The 22,955-nt window shown below is 42.9% G+C and overlaps 1 protein-coding gene across 1 annotated transcript in view; it reads right to left on the bottom strand.

Annotated features, from left to right (window-relative positions):
* LOC142740402 (uncharacterized) overlaps positions 1-22,955 on the bottom strand; it is a 366,060-nt gene that overhangs the window by 26,396 nt on the left and 316,709 nt on the right. The window contains exon 4 of the mRNA XM_075849946.1: positions 14,152-14,295. Coding sequence (XP_075706061.1) covers positions 14,152-14,295 — 144 coding nt within the window. The remainder of the gene's footprint in view (positions 1-14,151; positions 14,296-22,955) is intronic.

Below are 22,955 nucleotides of genomic sequence, written 5' to 3'. Positions count from 1 at the left end.
CAGATCGATGTCGATTGACAGTCATTTTGTATGTCTTCCATTTTCTTACTATTGCACCAACAGTTGTCTCCTTCTCACCCAGTGTCTTACTTATGGTTTTGTAGCCCATTCCAGCCTTTTGCAGGTCTATGATCTTGTCCCTGACATCCTTAGAAAGCACTTTGGTCTTGCCCATGTTTTAGAGGTTAGAGTCAGACTGATTAATTGAGTCTGTGGACAGGAGTCTTTTATACAGGTGACCATTTAAGACAGCTGTCTTTAATGCAGGCACCAAGTTGATTTGGAGCGTGTAACTGGTCTGGAGGAGGCTGAACTCTTAATGGTTGGTAGGGGATCAAATACTTATTTCTCTGTGCACAATGCAAATAAATATATATAATTGTGACTGTGATTTTCAGTTTTTTTTTAATATAATCTATCTCTCACTGGTAAAATTAACCGAGCCTAAAAATTCTAGGCTGTTCATGTCTTTGACAGTGGGCAAACTTACGAAATCAGCAAGGGATCAAATACTTATTTCCTTCACTGTATATAGCAAAAAGACAAACCACACATAAAGGTTAAAATTGTCACTGCATGGTGCCAGACAAGGGTTACTGCATATGCAGCGGTGTAAAACACCTAACGACCAGTGTGAGGACCGCTAATCTGGCAGTCAATTGATTGGATTTGTCCAACAGTGTGTCTGGCAACCAGCAGGAATTAAAATGTAAGAAGCTTCTTACAGAGAGCGGGCAAAGAGATGCTGCGTGCGGTGGTGAGGCTGGACCCCATTATCTTGGAAGGCAAAACACGTGGCGCTCCCCCCGCAGGCGGATGGTCGGAGACGTGTGCACAGGAGGCCATTAGGAGCGGAATGGCTATCACCCGGTCCACAGCCGGCCCCGGGATCAACCGGGAGGACCCTGCTAGCAGCAGCTGTACCTGAGAGGACGGAAGGACGCCCAGAGGGGAGTGGGGAGACGAGAGGCTGTCTGATCCTGTACGTCGCTGAACACAGATAAGTCACAAGGGGTGTGGAGGCGCCCAACTCCCTGTCTCCCCCATAGGGGACTCTGCCAGACATTCATTTAATCCTGCAGATTATTGGTGGTCCCACAACCCCCCCATCAAACTTCAATCCTGTAACTCATATCCCTGCATTCATTACCCACTCGGAGGTGAGGGGGGAGGGAGGCCCTCCCCATCAGAAACGGCGTGATTTGACTGATACTGTGTGGAAAGATATACCCTGCACTTCTGCATGGACATCTAATTTACATCTTACTGCTTTACCTATCCACTGCCTCATTTACTGCCTAACAATCTCGGGGTGAGATCTGCGCCTGGAGGTGGGAGTAATATTGTTAACTCCCTTCTGGGAACTACGTTTGAATTTTTTGGCGGCCTTCTCGTGCGCTTGACAAACGACATGTCGCTATATATGTGAGTTGATCGACTCTCCCCCACAGTGTAATTACCCAATATAGGAGCTTTTGGCCTGCCTGGCCTTTACCGCCTGCTGGATGGACAAATATCTTCATAAATCTGGGCAAGCTAGAGCCACTCGCTCCTCCTCGACATCGCTCCCTTCTGCCACGACAGCTTCCACTATGCAGTCCACACAACGGAAAAATGGGAAGGGCCTACCCAAGGGTCCGGCCGCGGCGGCCGCACACCCACATCATGAGACTCCTTCCTGCCGGTCAGCGTCAGGAGACATAACACCACCGAATCTCTCAGGCCCTCCGAGTCCGACCTCTCAATCTCTGATAATACAAACTCAGGCTACAGAGGTGGCACAGGAGATCTCCCGCCTTATCATCTCTATATTTGACTAAAGATTGAACCCCCTACAATCCTCTATTAATACAGTGTTGGCTCAGGTGACCGCGAACTCCCAGAAACTGGGCGATTGGGAAACTAGAACCCTGTCCTGCGAAACTGAGGTGACTCGTCTGGAGGGTTTAACCACTGAACAAGATGCCCTTATTCATACACTGCGTGAAAAATTGGATGATCTAGAAAACCGAGAGCGGTGCAATAATCTGTGATTTGTCGGCATCCCGGAGGATGTTACTGTGGAAACACTTGCTAAATATTTGTCCACTGTTCATTTCCTGGCCTATTGGCTTTTTGTTTGTCGAACGGGTTGCAGGACCTTTGGTTTGTTTCGTAGATGTTCTCTATGGTGGGTGGCGGATGGTGGGGTGCTCCTAGCACCTATTTTGCTATGTAATGCATTTATTTGTGTGATGCTGTTGTTTTGTTTCTTTGTTGGGTTTTTAAGCTTGCCGCCTCTCTCTCATAAGATACAAGTAGGCTCTGGTGACCGGAAATGGTCCCCCTGTTCTTGTATGATGACTACACTTCGCGCTCGCTGGGACGGGAAGTGCCGTCGTGATAGCGTATGGATCATACTGATAGAAGTCATACGTCTAGATCCAGGATGAGTACCCTAACGAGCAGATCACACGAGTCCCATACATCCTCAACCCTACACATGGTGTCGTGGAATGTGCTAGGTCTGAATACCCCTGAAAAGCGACGTAAAGTGCTTGCACATTTAAAGCGTCAACGAGCAGATATTATTTTTCTGCAGGAAACACACTGGAAAATGGACCATTATGTCCCTATCCGGGCCTCTTGGTTGGACATACCAGTGGTCTCCACGTATTCCACCAAGACACGAGGCGTCGCTATATATTTCAGAAAGGGCCTTCCATATTCTATACAAGATACTCTGACCCTGATGGCCGTTTTGTGTATGTATGAATTATTGTAGTTGACAAATCTTACACTCTTCTTAATATCTACGCCCCCAACCAAATGACTGACGGTTTTTACTCTACGCTACTAGAAGTTTTGGTGCAAAGGGAATGTTCTAAATTGATTGTGGCTGGAGACTATAATTTAGCTTCTCACCCCTCCATGGACAGATCAGGTGTAGATTACGCTGACTCCCCTCCCAACTCGCAACTGGCCTTCTTTATGGAACATCTATCCTTATGTGACCCCTGGAGACTCCATAATCAGCAAGTAAGGGATTACACCTTTTACTCAGCAGTACACAACTCTTTTTCTAGGATAGATTACATTATGCTTTCTACACATCTGTTCTCTAGGGTGACACAGACTGAAATCTGACCCATCACAATATCAGACCACGCCCTCGTGTCCCTGACCTGGGAGGGGATGCCCTCTGTGCCCCAGACGAGCTTTTGGAGATTCCCCTCATATCTCTACGAGTCGGAGGACTTCAGGAGCTATTTAAAAACACATTGGAATAACTATATACATGATCATAACCAGCAACTAGATGAAGTAGCCCTGATATGGCTTGCCTCTAAGGCGGTGATGAATTAATAATTAATAATTAGCTATGTTAACTTAAAGCGCAAGCGCACACAGGCCCAATTCCTTTATTTGCAGTCCAATCTCCTTAGAGCACAATCCGTTCACGCGGGCAACCCCACCCCTGATTCTAAAAAGGAGTTCTTGGATGCGCAGGGTCTGCTAAACACCTTCCTGCAGGGACACGCGATGTGGCAAGTGAAGTCTTCCCAAAACACATTTTACAGATGGGGGAACAGGGTGGGATCTTTACGAGGATACCTCACACGACCCCCACGCAATACGGGGTGTGTACTGTTGGCAAGGGACACTCACTCTGACACATTACATTCGGAAATGGATAAAATAGAATCAGTATTTACGGAATACTATGAAGACCTCTATAGGGCAGCTCCCACTGATATGACTGCGGTGAAGGCCTTTTTGGAAAACCTTTCCATGCCTAGTGTCTCCGAGGAACAAAATACACTCTTAGAGGCTGAAATCTCAGAAGAGGAGGTACGCTTAGCTATTTCCTCTTCACACAATCACAAATCCCCAGGGCCCGACGGCTTTCCAATCGAGTATTACAAAATGCTATCCCTGGAGATAGTCCCACATCTTACTCGCTTACTTAATGACATTTCTCGTAACAACCTGGTAGTGGACTTCTTTTTTGACTCTCGAACCATAATCATCCCTAAACCAAATAAGGACCCAGTCTTACCCCAATCCTACAGACCCATATCCCTGCTCAACCAGGATAAAAAACTTCTGTCCAAAATCTTAGCGAATCGCATCCAGACATTCCTCCCCGCCATTGCCCACCCTTGTCAGATGGGGTTTGTCTCTGGAAGATACTCCTCTAAAAGTATTCGGGCGGTAATTGCTGCGACAGTACAGGCTCAGGAGGATGGCCAACTTCTGATCATGCTGCTTAGTCTCGATGCTGAAAAAGCTTTCGACAAGGTCTCTTGGCCCTTTTTAAATGAGACGCTGCGTGGCCGGAATTTTGGTCAGGTCTTTCTGACTTATCTGCACTCCTTGCAGATGCAGGCCACTACTAATTTATTTATTAATGGATACCTTTCTCAGACTATTGATTTATTTAGAGGCACTAAACAGGGCTGCCCCCTCTCCCCATCCTATTCAACATGTCATTGGACCCCCTACTATATCACATTACCTCGTCATCCACGTTCAGGTGCATACGCTTAGAGAGTCACGAATTGAAGGTGACGGCGTATGCGGATGATCTTCTCCTTGTACTCGAGGATCCCAGGCACAATTTTGTCCCTGGCCCTGGATGAGCTACAAACGTTGGGGAAACTCTCTGGCTATACCCTGAATGTGGATAAAAGTGAAGCCCTAATTCTGAAAGGCCCTCGCACACCCCTATGTTCATCTCGATTTCCCCTGAAGTGGTGCCTCTCCTATAAAATATCTGGGAATTGAGATTACTAGACTACCTTCTTCTCTTTATAAATGCGAGAATCCCATTTCATGTTTTACAACAGCATAGGTTTAATGGCGGTCTGAACTTCCCCAATGTTAGGATTTATAATTTAGCGGCACTCGCCAGAGTCATATCGGACTGGGCACAAGGCACCTCATATTATACCACCCCTCAGGTGGATCAGTCTTTCACTCCGGGGATCTCCCTTATAAACCTTCTACACCCCCCATATGACATGCTACCCAATGAATCTAGGACCAACCCGTATATATTTATAATCACGATTTGGAGGACCTGGCACAAGATCCGCCATATGCTGCACCTAGACACACAGTTTTCACCGCCGCTTACCCTGGTCAAGAACCTGCGGTTCCAACGGGGTACCTCACATCGTATTTTCACCTCCTGGCATGATAATGGTATTAACTCCTTGAGGGCCCTTTTGCATCCCACGCTTCATACGATACCATCTCTGCAGGACTTACAACTTAAATATCCACACATCCCCCTCGCTATCTTTAACTATTTACAGGCCCAGAGTTATGCACAGGCGGTACTGAGCCGTATCTCACCCGATGAATGAACTTCCTCTTTTAAATCAATGATACTAGAGCCAGGAACACACTTCGCGTGAATATCTAGACTATACAAGTTTCTTCACACTTCCATAGACTATGGCACTTCCTGCTTGGGCCTAGCGAAATGGGTGGCAGATGATCCGACTTTAACCCCTTCAGTCATACTTCAGGCCACAACATTTGCGTACAAATTCTTGCCCTCAGCGAGATATGTGGAAATGTGGCTTAAGGTGGCTCATAGAGCATATCTTACGCCTCAAAGGGGTCACAGGATGGGACTATATAAGACCTCTGACTGTTTTAAATGCGTTCAGATGGAAGCAAACTTATACCATTGCTTGTGGGCATGCCCTCGCATTCAGGAATTTTTGTAGAGGGTTGGGGACTTTGCAAAGACTAATATGACAGGACAGGTCGCTTTGACTTCCCATTGGGCAATAATGGGTCATGTGGAAACAGGCACACAGGACCATACTAGACATGAAGTTCGCATCCTACATTTATTGGCAGCAGCAGGCAGGAAGGCCATATTACAGGTCTGGAATCACACCCAGGCCCCGCATCTTCATGTTTTCTTGGACAAATTATCTTTTATGGTGAAGATGGATTGGGTGGAGGCTTCCTACCAGAAGGTAAAAAGGGTCCAAACTTTCTTTCAGATTTGGGGGGGGGTTTCATATCTTAACTACCCTAACGTGTAAAGGATAAAATACGTACATGCTTCCAAAGCACGACATGGTATCAGGAACAGAGGTTGGTTGGTTGGAGATACTCCGCTGTAGGACTTCCATTCATACCAATACTGTGTGTAAAATGGTGGTATGCAGATAGTAGGGGACAGGGGATGGAGGACACAGACTTCTGAAAGGCGGAATGGGGGGATACCACGTGGTAACAGGAGAGGCGGCGGGCAATGGAGGTTTTATTTTTGCTATTAACTTATGTGATTTTATATTTGTTTTCTGTCTATTTACTTGATTGTCCAATATGGCCCACAGTTGTGTGGCCGATACGCAGGCTAGGGTGCATGATTATTCCCCTTCTGAGACGAGACATGCACAGAGGAGACAGCTGTATTGATGGCCGCACTGAAACTTCCCTTTCACGGGGAGGTCTGAGTAGAAGATCTCACTCCTAGTATGTTGCTTTGTGAATACTCCATCTTGAGGTCATGTATAAGTACTCGTTCTGTTTATAGGCAAAGAGAGTGTACTGTTTGAATGTATCTACTTGCCTGACTTGCATGTTAGTATATGCTTTTCAAATGCACTGAGTCGCTTGTGACGACAATATGTTGTTACTTTGTTGTTTTCTATTGCAATAATAATAAAAACAATTTGAAAAAAAAAGGAGGCTTCAAAATCCTCTAGGTGCTCCTTTGCTTGCTTCTTAGCGCACTACGGCCACATGTGGGATATTTCTCAAAACTGAAAAATCTGGGCAATAAGTATTGAGTTGCATTTCTCTGGTAAAACCCTCTGTCTTACAGAATTTTTTTTAATAACAAGGATTTTCTGACAAAAAAAATAAATATGTAAATTTCACCTCTACTTTGCTTTAATTTCCTGTGAAACACATAAAGGGTTAATAAACTTTCTAAATGCTGTTTTGAATACTTTGAGGGGGTCTAGTTTCTAAAATGGGTTGTTTGATTGGGGTTTCTAATATATAGGCCCCTCAAAACAACTTCAGAACTGAACTGGAACCTAAAAAAAAATAATAAAAAAGAGGCAATACTTCACTTCTTACATTATACTGATAATGAGCAGTGTCCACCCCGAGATGACCCCAGTTTTTACAGTTTGTATAAACTGAGACCCCTATAAGACTGTTTCAGTGCCCGGTTTTCCCAAGCATACACCCCCGAGAAGTGTATTTTTATTGATGAGTCCTTAGTAGATTTTAAAGGGAGGCTTCAATTCCGCCAGTACCTGCCGAGTAAGAGGGCAAGGTATGGCGTGAAGATGTATATGCTGTGCGAGAGTGCATCATGGTATACCTACAAATTTAGGCTATATGAAGGGAAGGACACCAGTATTCAGCCCCCAGAATGCCCCCCCTTACTGGGAGTTAATTCAAAAATTGTGTGGGATTTGGTGCACCCACTGCTGGACCAGGGTTAACACCTCTACCTGGATAATTTTTATACCAGCGTCCCACTCTTCAAGTGCCTTGCTTCCAGAAGTCCTGCGGCACTGCTTTGAAGAAATCGAAGAGAGACATATTGTGTTTCAAGTACAAGAACAAGAGAGATGTTGTTGTATTGATAACAATACATGGCCACACCAGTACGCATGTACCTGTACGAGGTACCAGTACAGAGACCCCCAAACCAGACTGCATCTTGGACTACAATAGGTACATGGGAGCGGTGGACTTGTCAGATCAAGCCCTGAAGCCCTATAGCGCCATGCGGTGTGGTATAAGAAGCTGGCCGTGCACATCACACAGATGGCATTATACAAAGCGTATGTGCTACGTTGATGTACAGACCAAAGGGGAACTTTCCTGGAATTTCAAGAGGTGGTTATCAAGAAACTAATTTTTAGGGACCAGGAAGGGGGGGGGGGGCTCCCAGTACTTCTGGAAGCGAGGCCACATGCATCGTACCAGGGCAACACTTTCCAGGAGAAGTTCCCCAAACTGGCAAGAAGGGAAAAAGTCAAAAGAGGTACAAAGTCTGCTATAAGAGGGGGGGGGGGGGGGTAAGGGAGGACACAATATATCAATGTGACACGTTTCCTGAAAAACTAAGGCTCTGTATGAAAGAGTGTTTTAAAATGTATCATACATCCCTTGGTTTTTAATCTACCCCAGTTTTACTTACCCTGATGCACTCCGCACAGCTTATCCCCCTCATCTTTCCCTTCTGAGCCCTGCTGTGTGCCCAGGCAGCTGATAACAGCCACATGTAGGGTATTGCCATACCCGTCAGAACCCACATTACAGTTTATGGGGTGTATGTCTCCGGTCAAAATGCTCACTACACCTCTAGATGAATGCCTTAAAGGAAGGGTGTCGCGGAAAAAAAATTTTTTACATCAATTTGCTTTTAGTGTTTTATTAATTTTTTTTTATTTGTGTGTTTGTGTTTTACTTATTTTTTTTTTCTAACTTATTCTTCACTATGGGGGCTGCCATTTTTTTTTTCATCTCTGTATGTGTCGATTAACGACACATACAGAGATGGAATACGGCACATACATCCCCATAGAGAATGCGAACGGGAGCCGTTCGCATTCACTTTGGTGTACGCCGTCTGTGTGGGAACGGCGCATGCGCCGCTCCCACACAGTCCAAATGGAAGGTCTTCAGCCGAGCGACATCCGGCGCCATTTTCTTGTGGACCGGAAGCCGCGGCCGGACAGTAAGATGACTACTTCCGGTCGCGGCTTCCGGACATGTGTTCTGAAGCAAGCACCAGGAGCGGAGGGAGCAGATGGAGCGGACGGACCGGAGGGAGCGGCGGCGGCAGGAGCAGGTAAGTTATGTCTGTGTATGTTCGTGTTTTAGTGTGTGATTACCACTGTATGTAAGCCTACTACACTGTGTATTCGCTCAAAAAATGGCGGCACACAGTGTAGGAGGTTTGAACATTCAATCCCCTCCTTTCTCCTGGCACTAGCCAGGATAAGGGAGGGGGGATTCTGTGAGCTCACTAGAGCGTGTGTGTGTGTTTATACCAAATTTGCAGCATAAAGCAATGTGGTTGCTTTACCACATGCCAATGCTGCAATTTTGGGAATTGCTCCCTCTAGTGACCAGCACAGGGAAATGTTATAAATTTTAATCTAATTTATAATATTTCCTGACTTGTGAAAAAATTAAAAAAATTAGAGCAATCATGTATACACTAACTGTTTAACTAAAAAAAAAAAATGAATAAAAAATTTCTAGCGACACATTCCCTTTAAGGGGTGTAAAACGGGGTCACTTCTCGGGGGTTTCAACTGTACTGGTACCTCAGGGGCTTCTGCAACATGACTTTGCGCCAGAAAATCCCCAGTACGCCAAATGGTGGTCCTTTCCTTCTGAACCCTCCCATGGGCCCAAACGGCAGTTTATCACCACAAATGGGGTATTGCGGCACTCAGAACAAATTGGGCAACAAAATTGAGCATTTTATTGCTTGTGAAAATAAGAAATTTTTAGCTAAAACTACATATTATTGGAAAAAATTAATTTTGTTTTAATTCCCAGCCCAATTCAAATAATTTTTGTGAAAAAACTATGGGGTCAAAATGGTCACAACACCCATAAATGAATTCCTTGAGGGGTGTAGTTTCCAAAATGGTGTCACTTCTGGTGGGTTTCCATTGCTTTGGTACCTCTGGGGCTCTGCAAATGCGACATGGTACCCGAAAACCAATCCAGCAAAATCTGGACTCCAAAGAACAAATAGCGCTCCTTTCCTTCTGAGCCCTCCCATGGGCCAAAAAGGCAGTTTATCACCACAAATGGGGTATTGCTGCACTCAGGAGAAATTGGGCAACAAAATGGGGTATTTTGTTCCCTGTGAAAGTAAGACATTTTGATCAGAAATTACATCTTATTGGAACAAATGTCATTTGTTTAATTTCACAGCCCAATTCAAATACGTGCTGTGAAAAAACTGTGCTGTCAAAATTGTAACAACAACCATAAATCAATTCCCTGAGGGGTGTAGTTTCCAAAATGGGGTCACTTCTAATGGGTTTCCATTGCTTTGATACCTCTGGGGCTCTGCAAATGCGACATGGCACCCAAAAACCAATCCAGCAAAATCTGCACTCCAAAGAACACACAGCGCTCCTTCCGTTCTGAGGCCTCCCATGGGCCCAAACGGCAGTTTATAGCCACAAATGGGGTATTGCTGCACTCAGGAGAAATTGGGCAACAAAATGGGGTATTTTGTTCCCTGTGAAAATAAGAAATTTTTTAAAAAAATGACATTTTATTGGAAAAAATTTCATTTTTAAAATTTCACAGCCCAATTCAAATACGTGCCGTGTAAAAACTGTGGGGTCAAAATTGTAACAACAACCATAAATTAATTCCTTGAGGGTTGTAGTTTCCGAAATGGGGTCACTTTTGTGGGATTCCTACTGTTTTGGCACCTCAACACCTCTTCAAACCTGACATGCTGCCTAAAATATATTCTAATAAAAAAGAGGCCTCAAAATGCACTAGGTGCTTCTTTGCTTCTGGGGCTTGTGTTTTAGTCCATGAGCGCACTAGAGACACATGTGGGACATTTCTAAAAACTGCAGAATCTGGACAATACACTACCGTTCAAAAGTTTGGGGTCACCCAGACAATTTTGTGTTTTCCATGAAAACTCACACTTATATTTATCAAATGAGTTGCAAAATGACTAGAAAATATAGTCAAGACATTGACCATGTTAGAAATAATGATTTTTATTTGAAAAATAATTTTCTCCTTCAAACTTGTGCTTTTGTCAAAGAATGCTCTATTTGCAGCAATTACAGCATTGCAGACCTTTGGCATTCTAGCTGTTAATTTGCTGAGGTAATCGGGAGAAATTTCACCACATGCTTCCAGAAGCCCCTCCCACAAGTTGGATTGGCTTGATGGGCACTTCTTGCGCACCATACGGTCAAGCTGCTCCCACAACAGCTCTATGGGGATGAGATTTGGTGACTGCGCTGGCCACTCCATTACAGATAGAATACCAGCTGCCTAATTCTTCCCTAAATAGTTCTTGCATAATTTGGAGGTGTGCTTTGGGTCATTGTCCTGTTGTAGGATGAAATTGGCTCCAATCAAGCGCTGTCCACAGGGTATGGCATGGCGTTGCAAAATGGAGTGATAGCCTTCCTTATTAAAAATCCCTTTTACCTTGCACAAATCTCCCACTTTACCAGCACCAAAGCAACCCCAGACCATCACATTACCTCCACCATGCTTGACAGATGGAGTCAGGCACTCTTCCAGCATCTTTTCAGTTGTTCTGCATCTCACAAATGTTCTTCTGTGTGATCCAAACACCTCAAACTTCGATTCGTCTGTCCATAACACTTTTTTCCAATCTTCCTCTGTCCAATGTCCGTGTGCTTTTGCCCATATTAATCTTTTCCTTTTATTAGCCAGTGTCAGATATGGCTTTTTCTTTGCCACTCTGCCCTGAAGGCCAGCATCCCGGAGTCGCCTCTTCACTGTAGACGTTGACACTAGCGTTTTGCGGGTACTATTTAATGAAGTTGCCAGTTGCGGACCTGTGAGTCTATTTCTCAAACTAGAGACTCTAATGTACTTGTCTTGTTGGACAGTTGTGCAGCGGGGCCTCCCATTTCTCTTTCTACTCTGGTTAGAGCCTGTGTGTGCTGTCCCCTGAAGGGAGAAGTACACACCGTTTTAGGAAATCTTCAGTTTCCTTGCAATTTCTCGCATGGAATAGCCTTAATTTCTAAGAACAAGAATAGACTGTCGAGTTTCACATGAAAGCTCTCTTTTTCTAGCCATTTTGAGAGTTTAATCGAACCCACAAATGTAATGCTCCAGATTCTCAACTAGCTCAAAGGAAGGTCAGTTTTATAGCTCCTCTAAACAGCAAAACTGTTTACAGCGGTGCCAACATAATTGCACAAGTGTTTTCAGGAGTTTTCTAATCATCCATTAGCCTTCTAACACAGTTAGCAAACACAATATACCATTAGAACACTGGAGTGATGGTTGCTGGAAATGGGCCTCTATATACCTATGTAGATATTGCATTAAAAACCAGATGTTTGCAGCTAGAATAGTCATTTAGCACATTAACAATGTATAGAGTGTATTTCTGATTAATTTAATGTTATCTTCATTGAAAAAAACTGTGCTTTTCTTTCAAAAATAAGGAAAGTTCTAAGTGACACTAAACTTTTTAACGGTAGTGTACATATTTAGTAGTGTTTCTCTGGTAAAATTTTCTGTGTTACAGAAAAAAAATTAATACAATTGAAATTCAGCAAGGAAAATGAAATTTGCAAATTTCACCTCTACTTTGCTTTAATTCCTGTGAAATGCCTAAAGGGTTAAATAAACGTTCTAAATGCTGTTTTGAATACTTTGAGGGGTCTAGTTTTCAAAATGGGGTGTTTTATGGGGGTTTCTAATACATAGGCCCCTTCAAAGCCACTTCGGAACCGAACAGGTACCTTAAAAAAAGGCTTTTGAAATTTTCTTAAAAATATGAGAAATTGCTGTTTATGTTCTAAGCCTTGTAACGTCCAAGAAAAATAAAAGAATGTTCAAAAAATGATGCCAATCTAAAGTAGACATATGGGAAATGTGAACTAGTAACTATTTTGGGTGGTATAACCATCTGTTTTACAAGCAGATGCATTTAAATTCTGCAAAATTCTGTTTTTTATAAATTTTCTCTACATTTTGCAATTTTTCACCAATAAACACTGAATATATCGTCCAAATTTCACCACTTACATAAAGCCCAATGTCTCACGAGAAAACAGTCTCAGAATCGCTTGGATAGGTTTAAGCATTCTGACGTTATTACCACATAAAGTGAAATATGTCAGATTTGAAAAATGGGCTCTGAGCCTAAAGGCCCAAACTAGGCTGCGTCCTTAAGGGGTTAAGGGGTTAAGGAATGGAAAAAAAGAGCAACCCACTTATTTTACTTTCTTTTTCTGTTTTTTTTTTACACCTTTCACTGCGCGGTTTATTCAACTGTGATAACTTTATTGCATGTGTCGTTATGATTCCGGCGATACCATACAAGTGTATTTTTTAAATGTTTTTTTTACACTCTTTCACTGTCTGTCTTTTTTTCATTTTTATTGATTTATTAGTTTTTTTTGTGTACACTGTTTTTAATTAACTTTATTAAACTTTATTTAATTTATTTATTACTCCCACTAGAGGGCTTCACATTTTGATTTTTTGGATTGCTGGTATAATCTGTTGTTATACTTAGTATTAAAGTATCATTGCCTGTCAGTAACAAACTGACAGGCATACAGCTATGGCAGGCCTGGGTGCCTTCACTAAGCCCCTGTCTGCCATAGCAGCCAATTGGCAACCCGAGATTATGTCGTGGGACTCCGATGTGTGACAGCGGGAGCCCCCTCCCTTTGTCTAACCACCTAGACGCTTCAGTTGCTATTAACCGCAATATCTAAAGGGTTAAGCGACCATGTATGGGAAGGCACCGCTAAAATGGACATACAGAGCAGATCCTATTCCTGTTAGATTTTGCAGATCTGTCTCGTCCATTCTTTTCAATGGTCAATTAAAAAAAACGGACTGCACCAGGAAGCCATACATGTACGGTTCGTGTTTTTTGCCGATCCGTTTTTTTCTCAGCCATATAATAGGACAAGGATGTGTGCATGAGGCCTTAGAGAGCCTCTGACTTTGTTTATAGATCCAATGTCATATCTGCCTAAACTGCTAGCTATAAGAAATTTATTGGCCTAGCATTCATGTCTATTGCTAAAGTGAGTGGAGGATAAGCTACTCCCAGGCATTTCTGGCTCCACGTATATCTCTAAAAAATAAAACTGAGCTTACTTAATTTTGTATTGGACTAATGTCGAATACAAAATGAAAGACCCAGCAGGACTGTATCGACTACTGAACAAAAATGGAAATAAAATTAATGTCTTGCTTCTGTGTCCTCAAATGTTCTTTTATTCAAGACATTATTTGAACCTCCAGTTAACAAATGTAGCAAAACAAAATGCAACATTATATTCACTCAGTGGCCAGATGCACAAAAAATTATTTTTTTATTAAAAGTGTGAATAAACTTTTTATTATCTAATTTTCAAATATTAATCGAAATCCTAAAACAACACTCACCTTTATTCTCCTTGTCAATTTCCAAAAGTAAAAAATGGCAAAGGTCATTTATAACTTTAGATTCTTCACTTGGATATAGATAGGTCAGCAGGATCTGAAGAGACTCCTTAGTCAGTTCATTTGAGGTTAATGTTTGGAAGAACCCTGATAAAGAAAATCAAGAATAATGTTTCCACATGAAATGAATCTACATTTATATTATTATTGTGTATGAAACATGATAGTTGTATTAAGTACCCTTACGGGAACATTCCTGTCCCCAGGTACTTAGATATTAATAATTCTTTGTTACATCTAATATTTCTACATAATGACCACGATAACTATATCCTCGCCACTTCAAAAATGCTTAAAGGGAATGTTACATGTATTTAATTTTGATGAGAAGTAAGTCTGTAGAAGAGAATTATTGTGTTTAGTTTTGTATTTTTGTAGCTATTTTTGCATCTTTATTGGGGCACACACTTTCTTCCTGTATTTCCTGTACAGCAGGGTGTGTGTGCTTTATGACAGCTGCAATGAATGTGAATTGATTGACACAGAAATGTCATAGATTATTATAGACTCCAAGAAGTGAAAGAGTACAGCCCCCTCCCGAGAGATGAGGGAGTAACAAAGAAGATGCATATAGAGTCTCTTCCGTGTGTGTGCATATAGTGTTAGGGTATGTTCACACGGCAGCGTCTGTAACGTCCGAAATTACGGGGCTGTTTCCAGGAGAAAACAGCCCCGTCATTTCAGCCGTAACGGCATGTGCAGGCGCTTGAACGCCGCGTCCATTACGGACGTAACTGGAGCTGGTTTTCCATGGAGTCCATGGAAAACGGCTCCATTTATGTCTGAAGACGTGACATGACACTTCTTTGGCGCGGGCGTCTATTTACGCGCCGTCTTTTGACAGCGAACGCGATTGCTTTCAATGGGCAGATGTTTGCCAACGCTATTGAGGCGCATTTTCGGACGTAATTTGAGTCGTATAATCCCCGAATTACATCCGTAAATAGGCCGTGTGAACATACCCTTACTATTCTGCCTTTCTTAGGCTCCCGCATTACACTAGATATGTAATTGAATCCCCTGTCCTATGCTGATTCTGCCCCAGTCTATACAACAAAGCTGACAAATAACCTGCAGAAAACAGGAAATGCCAGCTTATTGTATCTGCTCTAGTGGCCATTGTGAAATATGAAATATTTAATAAATAATAAAAAAAACACAAGAAATAAAAAAAAAATATATATTTATGATGAAAATCGGATTTAAATAATTTGTCATTTTTTGATGATACATTCTCTTTATTTGCATAATTGAAAATTACATCATAATGACCTCCAAGTGCTAGCTTTCATTTGTAGAGAGAACCAATGAGAAATTTATTTTCCCAGACCAAGGGTGTAAAACCTAGTTTGGTTGTTTCTGCTTTAAGAGCGAAGTTCTGCCAAGTACTTGTTCTGAATTAATATATAATCTAACATCTTAACATTAGATATGAAATTGAAACGATAATTATCTATCTATCTAACTCCGACCCCAGCTGTTCAACCCTTTGATCGCTAAGTTCCGTGATGATCAGGCATGATCAAAGGGACTCCCCTCTTTGATCGAGTCACCGGAAACCCAGTGATGAGATCAAAGACTGGGGGAACCCTCTGAAGTCAGCCCTTGGGATTTAGAAAGGACCCGAGCGCTGTCTGTTCAGTATGCCCGCTGTTAGTGCCCACTCTGTGTTTCCCTAACAGCAGCCTGTTGTTATAGTGACACAGTATAATGTATTGGCATACAGGAGTATGCTAATACATTCTAAGTATAAAATAAAGTTGTTAAAACATTATCCTTTCAAAGGATTAAAATTATTTATTTACCAAAAAATAATAATAAAGAAATGCTCCCCAAAAAATAAGTAATTATTTAGCATAAAATTTATTTTATTACCCATAAAATACATAACAAAAAAACACATATTTGGTATCTACACGACCGTAATAATCTGTGGAATTAATTTTTTGAGTGGGAAACATGAATGGGCTAAAATTTAAACAAAAAAAAGCAATGACAACTTTTTTTTTTATATTTAGGGCGCAAAAATAATGACATAACTTACACAGTAACTTTTTTTTACCTCTATGCTGTGCAGGAAAAATATAATTTCTAATGCATAAAACGCGGCCTCATAAAGCCACGTCAATGAAAAAATAAAAAAGTTATGGTCGCTGAAAGGCAAAGAGGCAAAAACAAAAAAATTTAGCTAGTCATTAAGGCCGTTTCCGGCCTTGTCATTAAGGGGTTAACCCCTACCCGCACAAGTCAGTAACTATAAGTCGTCACAGGAGGTTTCTTCTCGCACGAGGACGTATAGTTACTGAGTTGTTTCCGGTGCACACTGTCGGCGACAGTGTGCACCGGGAACCGGGAGGTCAGCTGTCGCCGACAGCTGACACTCCACTCTTGCCGGCCAGCGGTCCTTTGCTGCTGATTTTGGTGAATTAACCCCTTAAATGCACCGATCACATTTGAGGGGTTTCTAGCATATGGGCAGACCCCAGTCTGAAATCTCGGGGTTTGCCAATAGTTAGCATAGCAAACGGAAGCCAAACAATGGCCTCCGTGTCTGCCAAACAATGGCCTCCGTGTCTGCCATGGACGGAAGCCCATCAGGACCAACCTCCGGCTGGTTCTGATAGGCTTCCTGTCAGAGTAACAGGAAGTCACTGTGTCGTTCCCTATGCACACTGTCGGCGACAAGGTGTGCATCGGGAACCGGGAAGGTCAGCTGTCCCCGACAGCTGACACTCCAGTGTTGCTGATCAGCTGGTCATCGCCGCTGATTTTGGCAATTAACACCTTAAATGCGCGATCGATTGAGAGCGCCACATTTAGGGGGTTTGTAGCACATCGGCAGCCCCCATGCAATTGTATGGGTTGCTGATGCTTGTGATGGCATCCGGAGGCCAGGCAACAGCCTCCGGGTCTGCCATGTATGGAAGCCTATGAGGACCAGCCTCTGGCTGGTCTTCATAGACTTACTATCAGAGTGACTGTGACATCCAGTGGCGGATTATCATATCGGCGATTCGGGCAGCCGCCCGGGGCCCGAGGCTCCCAGGGGGCCCATGGCAGCCCGAACCGCACATCGTCCTGTAAACCTATTCAGCTCGCTAGCGCTTCCAACTTCCGAAGATGGGGAGGAGCAGGGAATTGGCCGGGATCCAGGGGTAGGACACGCCTCCCTGACAGTGCGGGCGCCGCCATTGAGTAACAGAACAGCGACGGATGGCTGTTCTGTTACTCCAAAGCTGCAAGAGAAGAGCCGGGCGGTCGGTCACCGGCGCTTAGGTTAGTTGACTTATCCTGCCCAACTGGTTCCCGACCGCTGGCTGTATTTTTACGGCCAGCGGTCAGGGACGGGTCCTTAAAACCCGAGCCATAGACTTTTTACGGCTCGGATTTTAACTTGCTGCCCGCGCGATCGGTCAGCTTAATGTCGGGTCTCCGGCTGTCAGTGACTGCCGGGGACCCTGAGGAGAAGATAGAAGCAGCTTTCGCTGCTTCTGTCTTCTCTGATCACTTGTACACAGCGCTCAATGAACGCTGTGTAAAGGAATAGAGACAGCAGCAGCGGCGCTGTCTCTATTCCTCCCGGTGATCATGTGACTGGTCACATGATCGCCGGGTGCCGTTAGTGACAGACTGTTGCTGGGTCTTACTAGACCCAGCACAGCCCTATTAGTGACAATCGTCACTATGAGAGGGCTGATTTCCCCTGTAACTGGGGCTGCTGTGCAGCTCCAGTTACAGTAGAAAAACATGGTGTAAAAGAAAGAAAAAAAATATATAAACTTCCCCAAAGGTCTTTTTTGACCTTTGAGGAACAGACCATAGTAATAAAAAAATAATAAAGTAAAGTGCAAAAAAAAATTAAATAATAAATACACATAAAATACCCACCCCAAAAAAAAACGTTCCCCCTGCCAATCATTGTTGTAACGCTAGCGCTGACCCAATTACCCTAATATAGACATGTTTATATTTTAAAATTTATGGTAGACAATGGCGATCACAAATAAAAGGTCTATTTTAGGGTAAAACTATGTTGTTACCAAAAAAAATAGCTGAAACGTAAAAAAGCTTATTTTTTTACTATTATTTTCAAACTTTATGAATAAAAATTCTAAAATAGCAAAAAAGGTGTGTATAAAAACGATAAAAAATGAAACCTGCATTGTCTGCGGAAAAAACGTCGCAAAAATCAAGTCGGTTTTATTTATTTTTAATAAAAATGTGTGTTTGGTGCAACTTTGTAATTACGTTTTATTAAAAAATATTTTTGCTTTTTGAGATACAGCTGCTTTGTATCCTATATCCGTCAGGTCAGCAGGACTGACGGGATCAGTGAAACGGGCCCTGCGCTAAATTATAATCTTAGATGTGATAGATTTGAGGTGGATCCTGCGTGTCACTGATCCTGTCAGTCCTGCTGACCTGACGGATACAGGATACAAAGCAGCCGTATCTCAAAAAGTAAAAATATTTTTTAATAAAATCAATCAATCACACTGATACACACACATACTATATATATATATATATATATATATATATATATATATAATTATAATATAAAGTTTTTAAATGTGTACATAACCTTGTGGCACTATATATAAGGGGGAGCGCTGTGAGGCACTATATACTAGGCGGAGCGCTGTGTGGCACTATATACAAGAGTGAGCGCTGTGAGGTACTATATACAAGGGGGAGCGCTGTGAGGCACTATATACAAGGGGGAGCGCTGTGTGGCACTATATACAAGGGGGAGCGCTGTGTGGCACTATATACAAGGGGGGCTGTGTAGTGCTATCCACAGTGGTATGTGTGTGGCGCTCTTTATAGGGGGGGCTTTTTGGTGCTATTTACAAGAGGGGGAGGGTTGTGTGGCACTCTCTACAGGGGGGCTGTATGGCACTATCTATAGGGGGCTGTGTGTAACGCTCTCTACGAGGGGGATGTGTGATATATAGAGGGGGCTGTGTATGGCGATATCTATGGGGGTGTGTAATATCTACAGGGGCTGTGTGTGGCACTATGTACAGGGGGCTGTGTGTATGTGGCGTTTTACAGTGTGTGGTGTTATTATATTCAGGCGCGCACTGTTTGGTGCTATTATATTTAGGGGTACAGTATGTGGCACCATAATTACTTTATTTTCGTTTATAGGTGTGGAAATATTGGAAAAGTGAGGAGACGTCTGAGTGGCAAATTCTGCAGAAATGAGTCATGGCCGGGAGAAGTCGTCATGAGCGCTGGACCGGATGGAGAAGAAAAGAGGAAAAAAACTACTAGAATCTGAGACGTCGTCACCTGTGAGTCACTAAATTTATAGAGAATCTGTCACCTCTCCTGACATGTTTATTATAGGAAATCCTTGTATTTCACAAAAAGTCTTTCTGCAGTCCTGGACTGATAGACAATTCCCCTTGTCAGGAGGTTGTGTCCCTGCACAGTGTGATACTGTCAGTATGTAGGGACACCTCGCTGTGACAAGGGAAATCGTAACACTGTTAATGCTTGCCCAAAAAGGTAGTGTTAAAAATAGTTACGACGCGGCAGGGCGGCGGTGAGGAAGGGGGGCCTAAGTTTGGATAACAGCCCAGGGCCCATGGTCTACTTAATCCGCCACTGGTGACATCACACTGACAGTTGTAATACATTACACTACCTAGGTGGTGTAATGTATTCTAGCCACGATCAGAGCTGCAGGTAAGAAAATAAAGTGTAAAAAGTAAAAAAAAAATCTATCTATCTTTTACTGTATTGATATATCAATGTCATCATATGGACAATTTTTTTTTGATATTTCCGCAACATCTGTTTAGATATTAATCTCTATCACAACGTTTCCGTCTAGAAATGTTATTATAGCTCTGCGAAGCTATATATGCTCCCGATTTGTGGGAATGTTTACAGATTTGTTATGTCTTTTTTACCAAAAAAGAGTTTGAAAAAACAAAACAACTAAATTTGTCGTTTTTACCCCACGGTGAAAGACGTAAAAACAAAACCGCAAAAACAATGGAGGAATCACAGTTTTTTCCAATTTCGGCCCGCAAATTATTTTTTTTCAGTTTCCCAGCGCAATTTATGGTACTTTAAATGGTATTAATAGAAACTACAACTCTTCTTGCAAACAATAAGCCCTCAGACCGCTCTATTGATTGAAAAATAAAAAAGTTATGGCTCTTGGAAGGCGGGGAGTGAAAAACGAAAATGAAAAAGCAAAAAAGGATCAGTCCTGAAAGGGTTAATTAATTTCTAATAAAAAAAACCATTTATGACCACATGTGGGGTATTGCCGTACTCGGGAGAAATTGCTTTACAAGTGTTGGGGTGCTTTTTCTTTTTTATTCCTTGTAAAAATGAAAAAATTCTATGTTTTCGCAGAAAAAAGGTGATTTTCATCTTCACAGACTAATTCCACTAAATTCTGCAAAATGCTAACTATACCCCTAGAAAAATGCCTTGAGGGTTGTAGTTTCCAAAATGAGGTCATTTTTGGGGGGTTTCGACTGTTTAGGCACCGCAAAACCTCTTCAAACCTGACAGGGTGCCTAAAATATATTCCTAAAAAAAGGAGGCCCCAAAATCCACTAGGTGCTCCTCTGCTTCTGAGGCCAGTGCTTCAGTCCACTAGGACACTAGGGCCACATGTGGGATGTTTCTAAAAACTGCAAAATCTGGGCAATAAATATTGAGTTGCGTTTCTCTGGTAAAATGTTCTGTGTTACAGATTTTTTTTTATTACAAATGAATTTCAGCAAAAAAAAATTAATTTGTACATTTCACCTCTACTTTGCCTTAATTCCTGTGAAACGCCTAAAGGGTTCAAATACTTTCTGAATTCGGTTTTGAATACTTTGAGGGGTGCAGTTTTCAAAATTGGGTGATTTATGGGGACTTTCTAATATATAAGGCCCTCAAAGCCACTTCAGAACTGAACTGGTCCCTGAAAAAATGGCCTTTTGAAACTTTCTTAAAAATATGAGAAATTGCTGCTAATGTTCTAAGCCTTGTAACGTCCTAGTAAAATAAAAGGACGTGAAAAAACGATGCAAACATATAGTAGACATAATAGAAATGTTAACTAGTAACTATTTTGTGTGGTATTACTATCTGTTTTACAAGTATATACGTTTCAATTTGGAAAAATGCTAATTTTTGTCAATTTTCGCAAAAATGTTACGTTTTTCACAAATAAATATTGAATTTATCGACCAAATTTTTTCACTAACATAAAGTATAATATCTCACGAAAAACAATCTCAGAATTGCTTAGATAGGTGAAAGCATTCCGAAGTTATTACCACATAAAGCGACACATATCAGATTTGAAAAAACCATCTGTGTCCACAAGGCCAAAACAGCCTGTGTCCTGAAGGGGTTAAATCCGCTTTTTGTTTGTTTTTAAATGTATATAATTAAACCATCCCAATGATGCCTATTCCGCCTTCCCACTAGTCCCACCCCTGGCTGTGTGTTAAATTTTGGCTGCCAAGCCGGTGGGTCACTGCAGACTAACTGCAGAACTATTATCAACATCTGTACACTTTTTTTGTGTGTCTGTTTTTGTGAACACAGCTACAGCAGGGGCGTAGCTAGGGGGGGGCAGGCGGGGCAGGCGGGGCACGTGCCCCGGGTGCAGCTCAGAGGGGGCGTCAGCGCCACCTCCTCCTGTACTATAATTGTACCTGTGTCGCAAGGACACAGGTACAATTAGAAGCAATGAATGACCGGGCACGTTCCGTGCCCGGCCATTCAGCGCCTTTCCACGAATGAAGCGACTGGTACCTTTTGTACCAGTGAAGCTACCGTCGATAAAAGACGCTGACTGACTGACAGGGAAAGTCATCCTGCCCAGCCAATCAGCGCCTTTCATAGACGCTGTGTTTAACCCCCTGGAAACCTGCGCAGAAGAGAGCAGGTCTCCATGGCTGCCGGACGGTGTGCGAGCGGGCATAAGGTGAGTTTGAATATATATATATATATATTTTTTTAACTGTAATAGAAGTGTGTGTCTGTATCTGCGGGGGGACTTTATCTATGGGGGGGGGGGGAGCTTTAGCTACAGGGGGACTATATCTACAGGGGGACTATATCTACAGGGGGTGGGCTATATACAGGGGGACTATATCTACAGGGGGGCTATATACTGGGGTGGGCTATCTACAGGGGGACCATATCTACAGGGGGTGGGCTATATACAGGTGGACTATATCTACAGGGGGTGGGCTATATACACGGGGACTATATCTACAGGGGGCTATATACTGGGGTGGGCTATCTATGGAGCACCATATACAGGGGTGGGCTATAGCTACAGGGGGGCTATATAGTATATAGCCCCCTGTAGATATAGCCCACCCCTGTAGATATAGCCCACACCTGTAGATATAGCCCCGCTGTAGATATAGCCCCCCTGTAGATATAGCCCCCCTGTAGATATAGCCCACCACTGTATATAGCCCACCCCTGTAGATATAGCCCACCCCTGTAGATATAGCCCACCCCTGTAGATATAGCCCCGCTGTAGATATAGCCCCCTGTTAATATAGCCCCCCTGTAGATATAGCCCCCTGTAGATATAGCCCCCTGTAGATATAGCCCACCCCTGTATATAGCACACCCCTGTAGATATAGCCCACCCCTGTAGATATAGCCCACCCCTGTAGATATAGCCCACCCTTGTAGATATAGCCCAGCCCTGTAGATATAGCCCAGCCCTGTAGATATGGTCCCCCTGTAGATATGGTCCC

This window comes from Rhinoderma darwinii, chromosome 1 (assembly GCF_050947455.1).
Source record: "Rhinoderma darwinii isolate aRhiDar2 chromosome 1, aRhiDar2.hap1, whole genome shotgun sequence".
NCBI lineage: Eukaryota > Metazoa > Chordata > Amphibia > Anura > Rhinodermatidae > Rhinoderma > Rhinoderma darwinii.
This window is presented reverse-complemented; position numbering and strand designations above follow the sequence as displayed.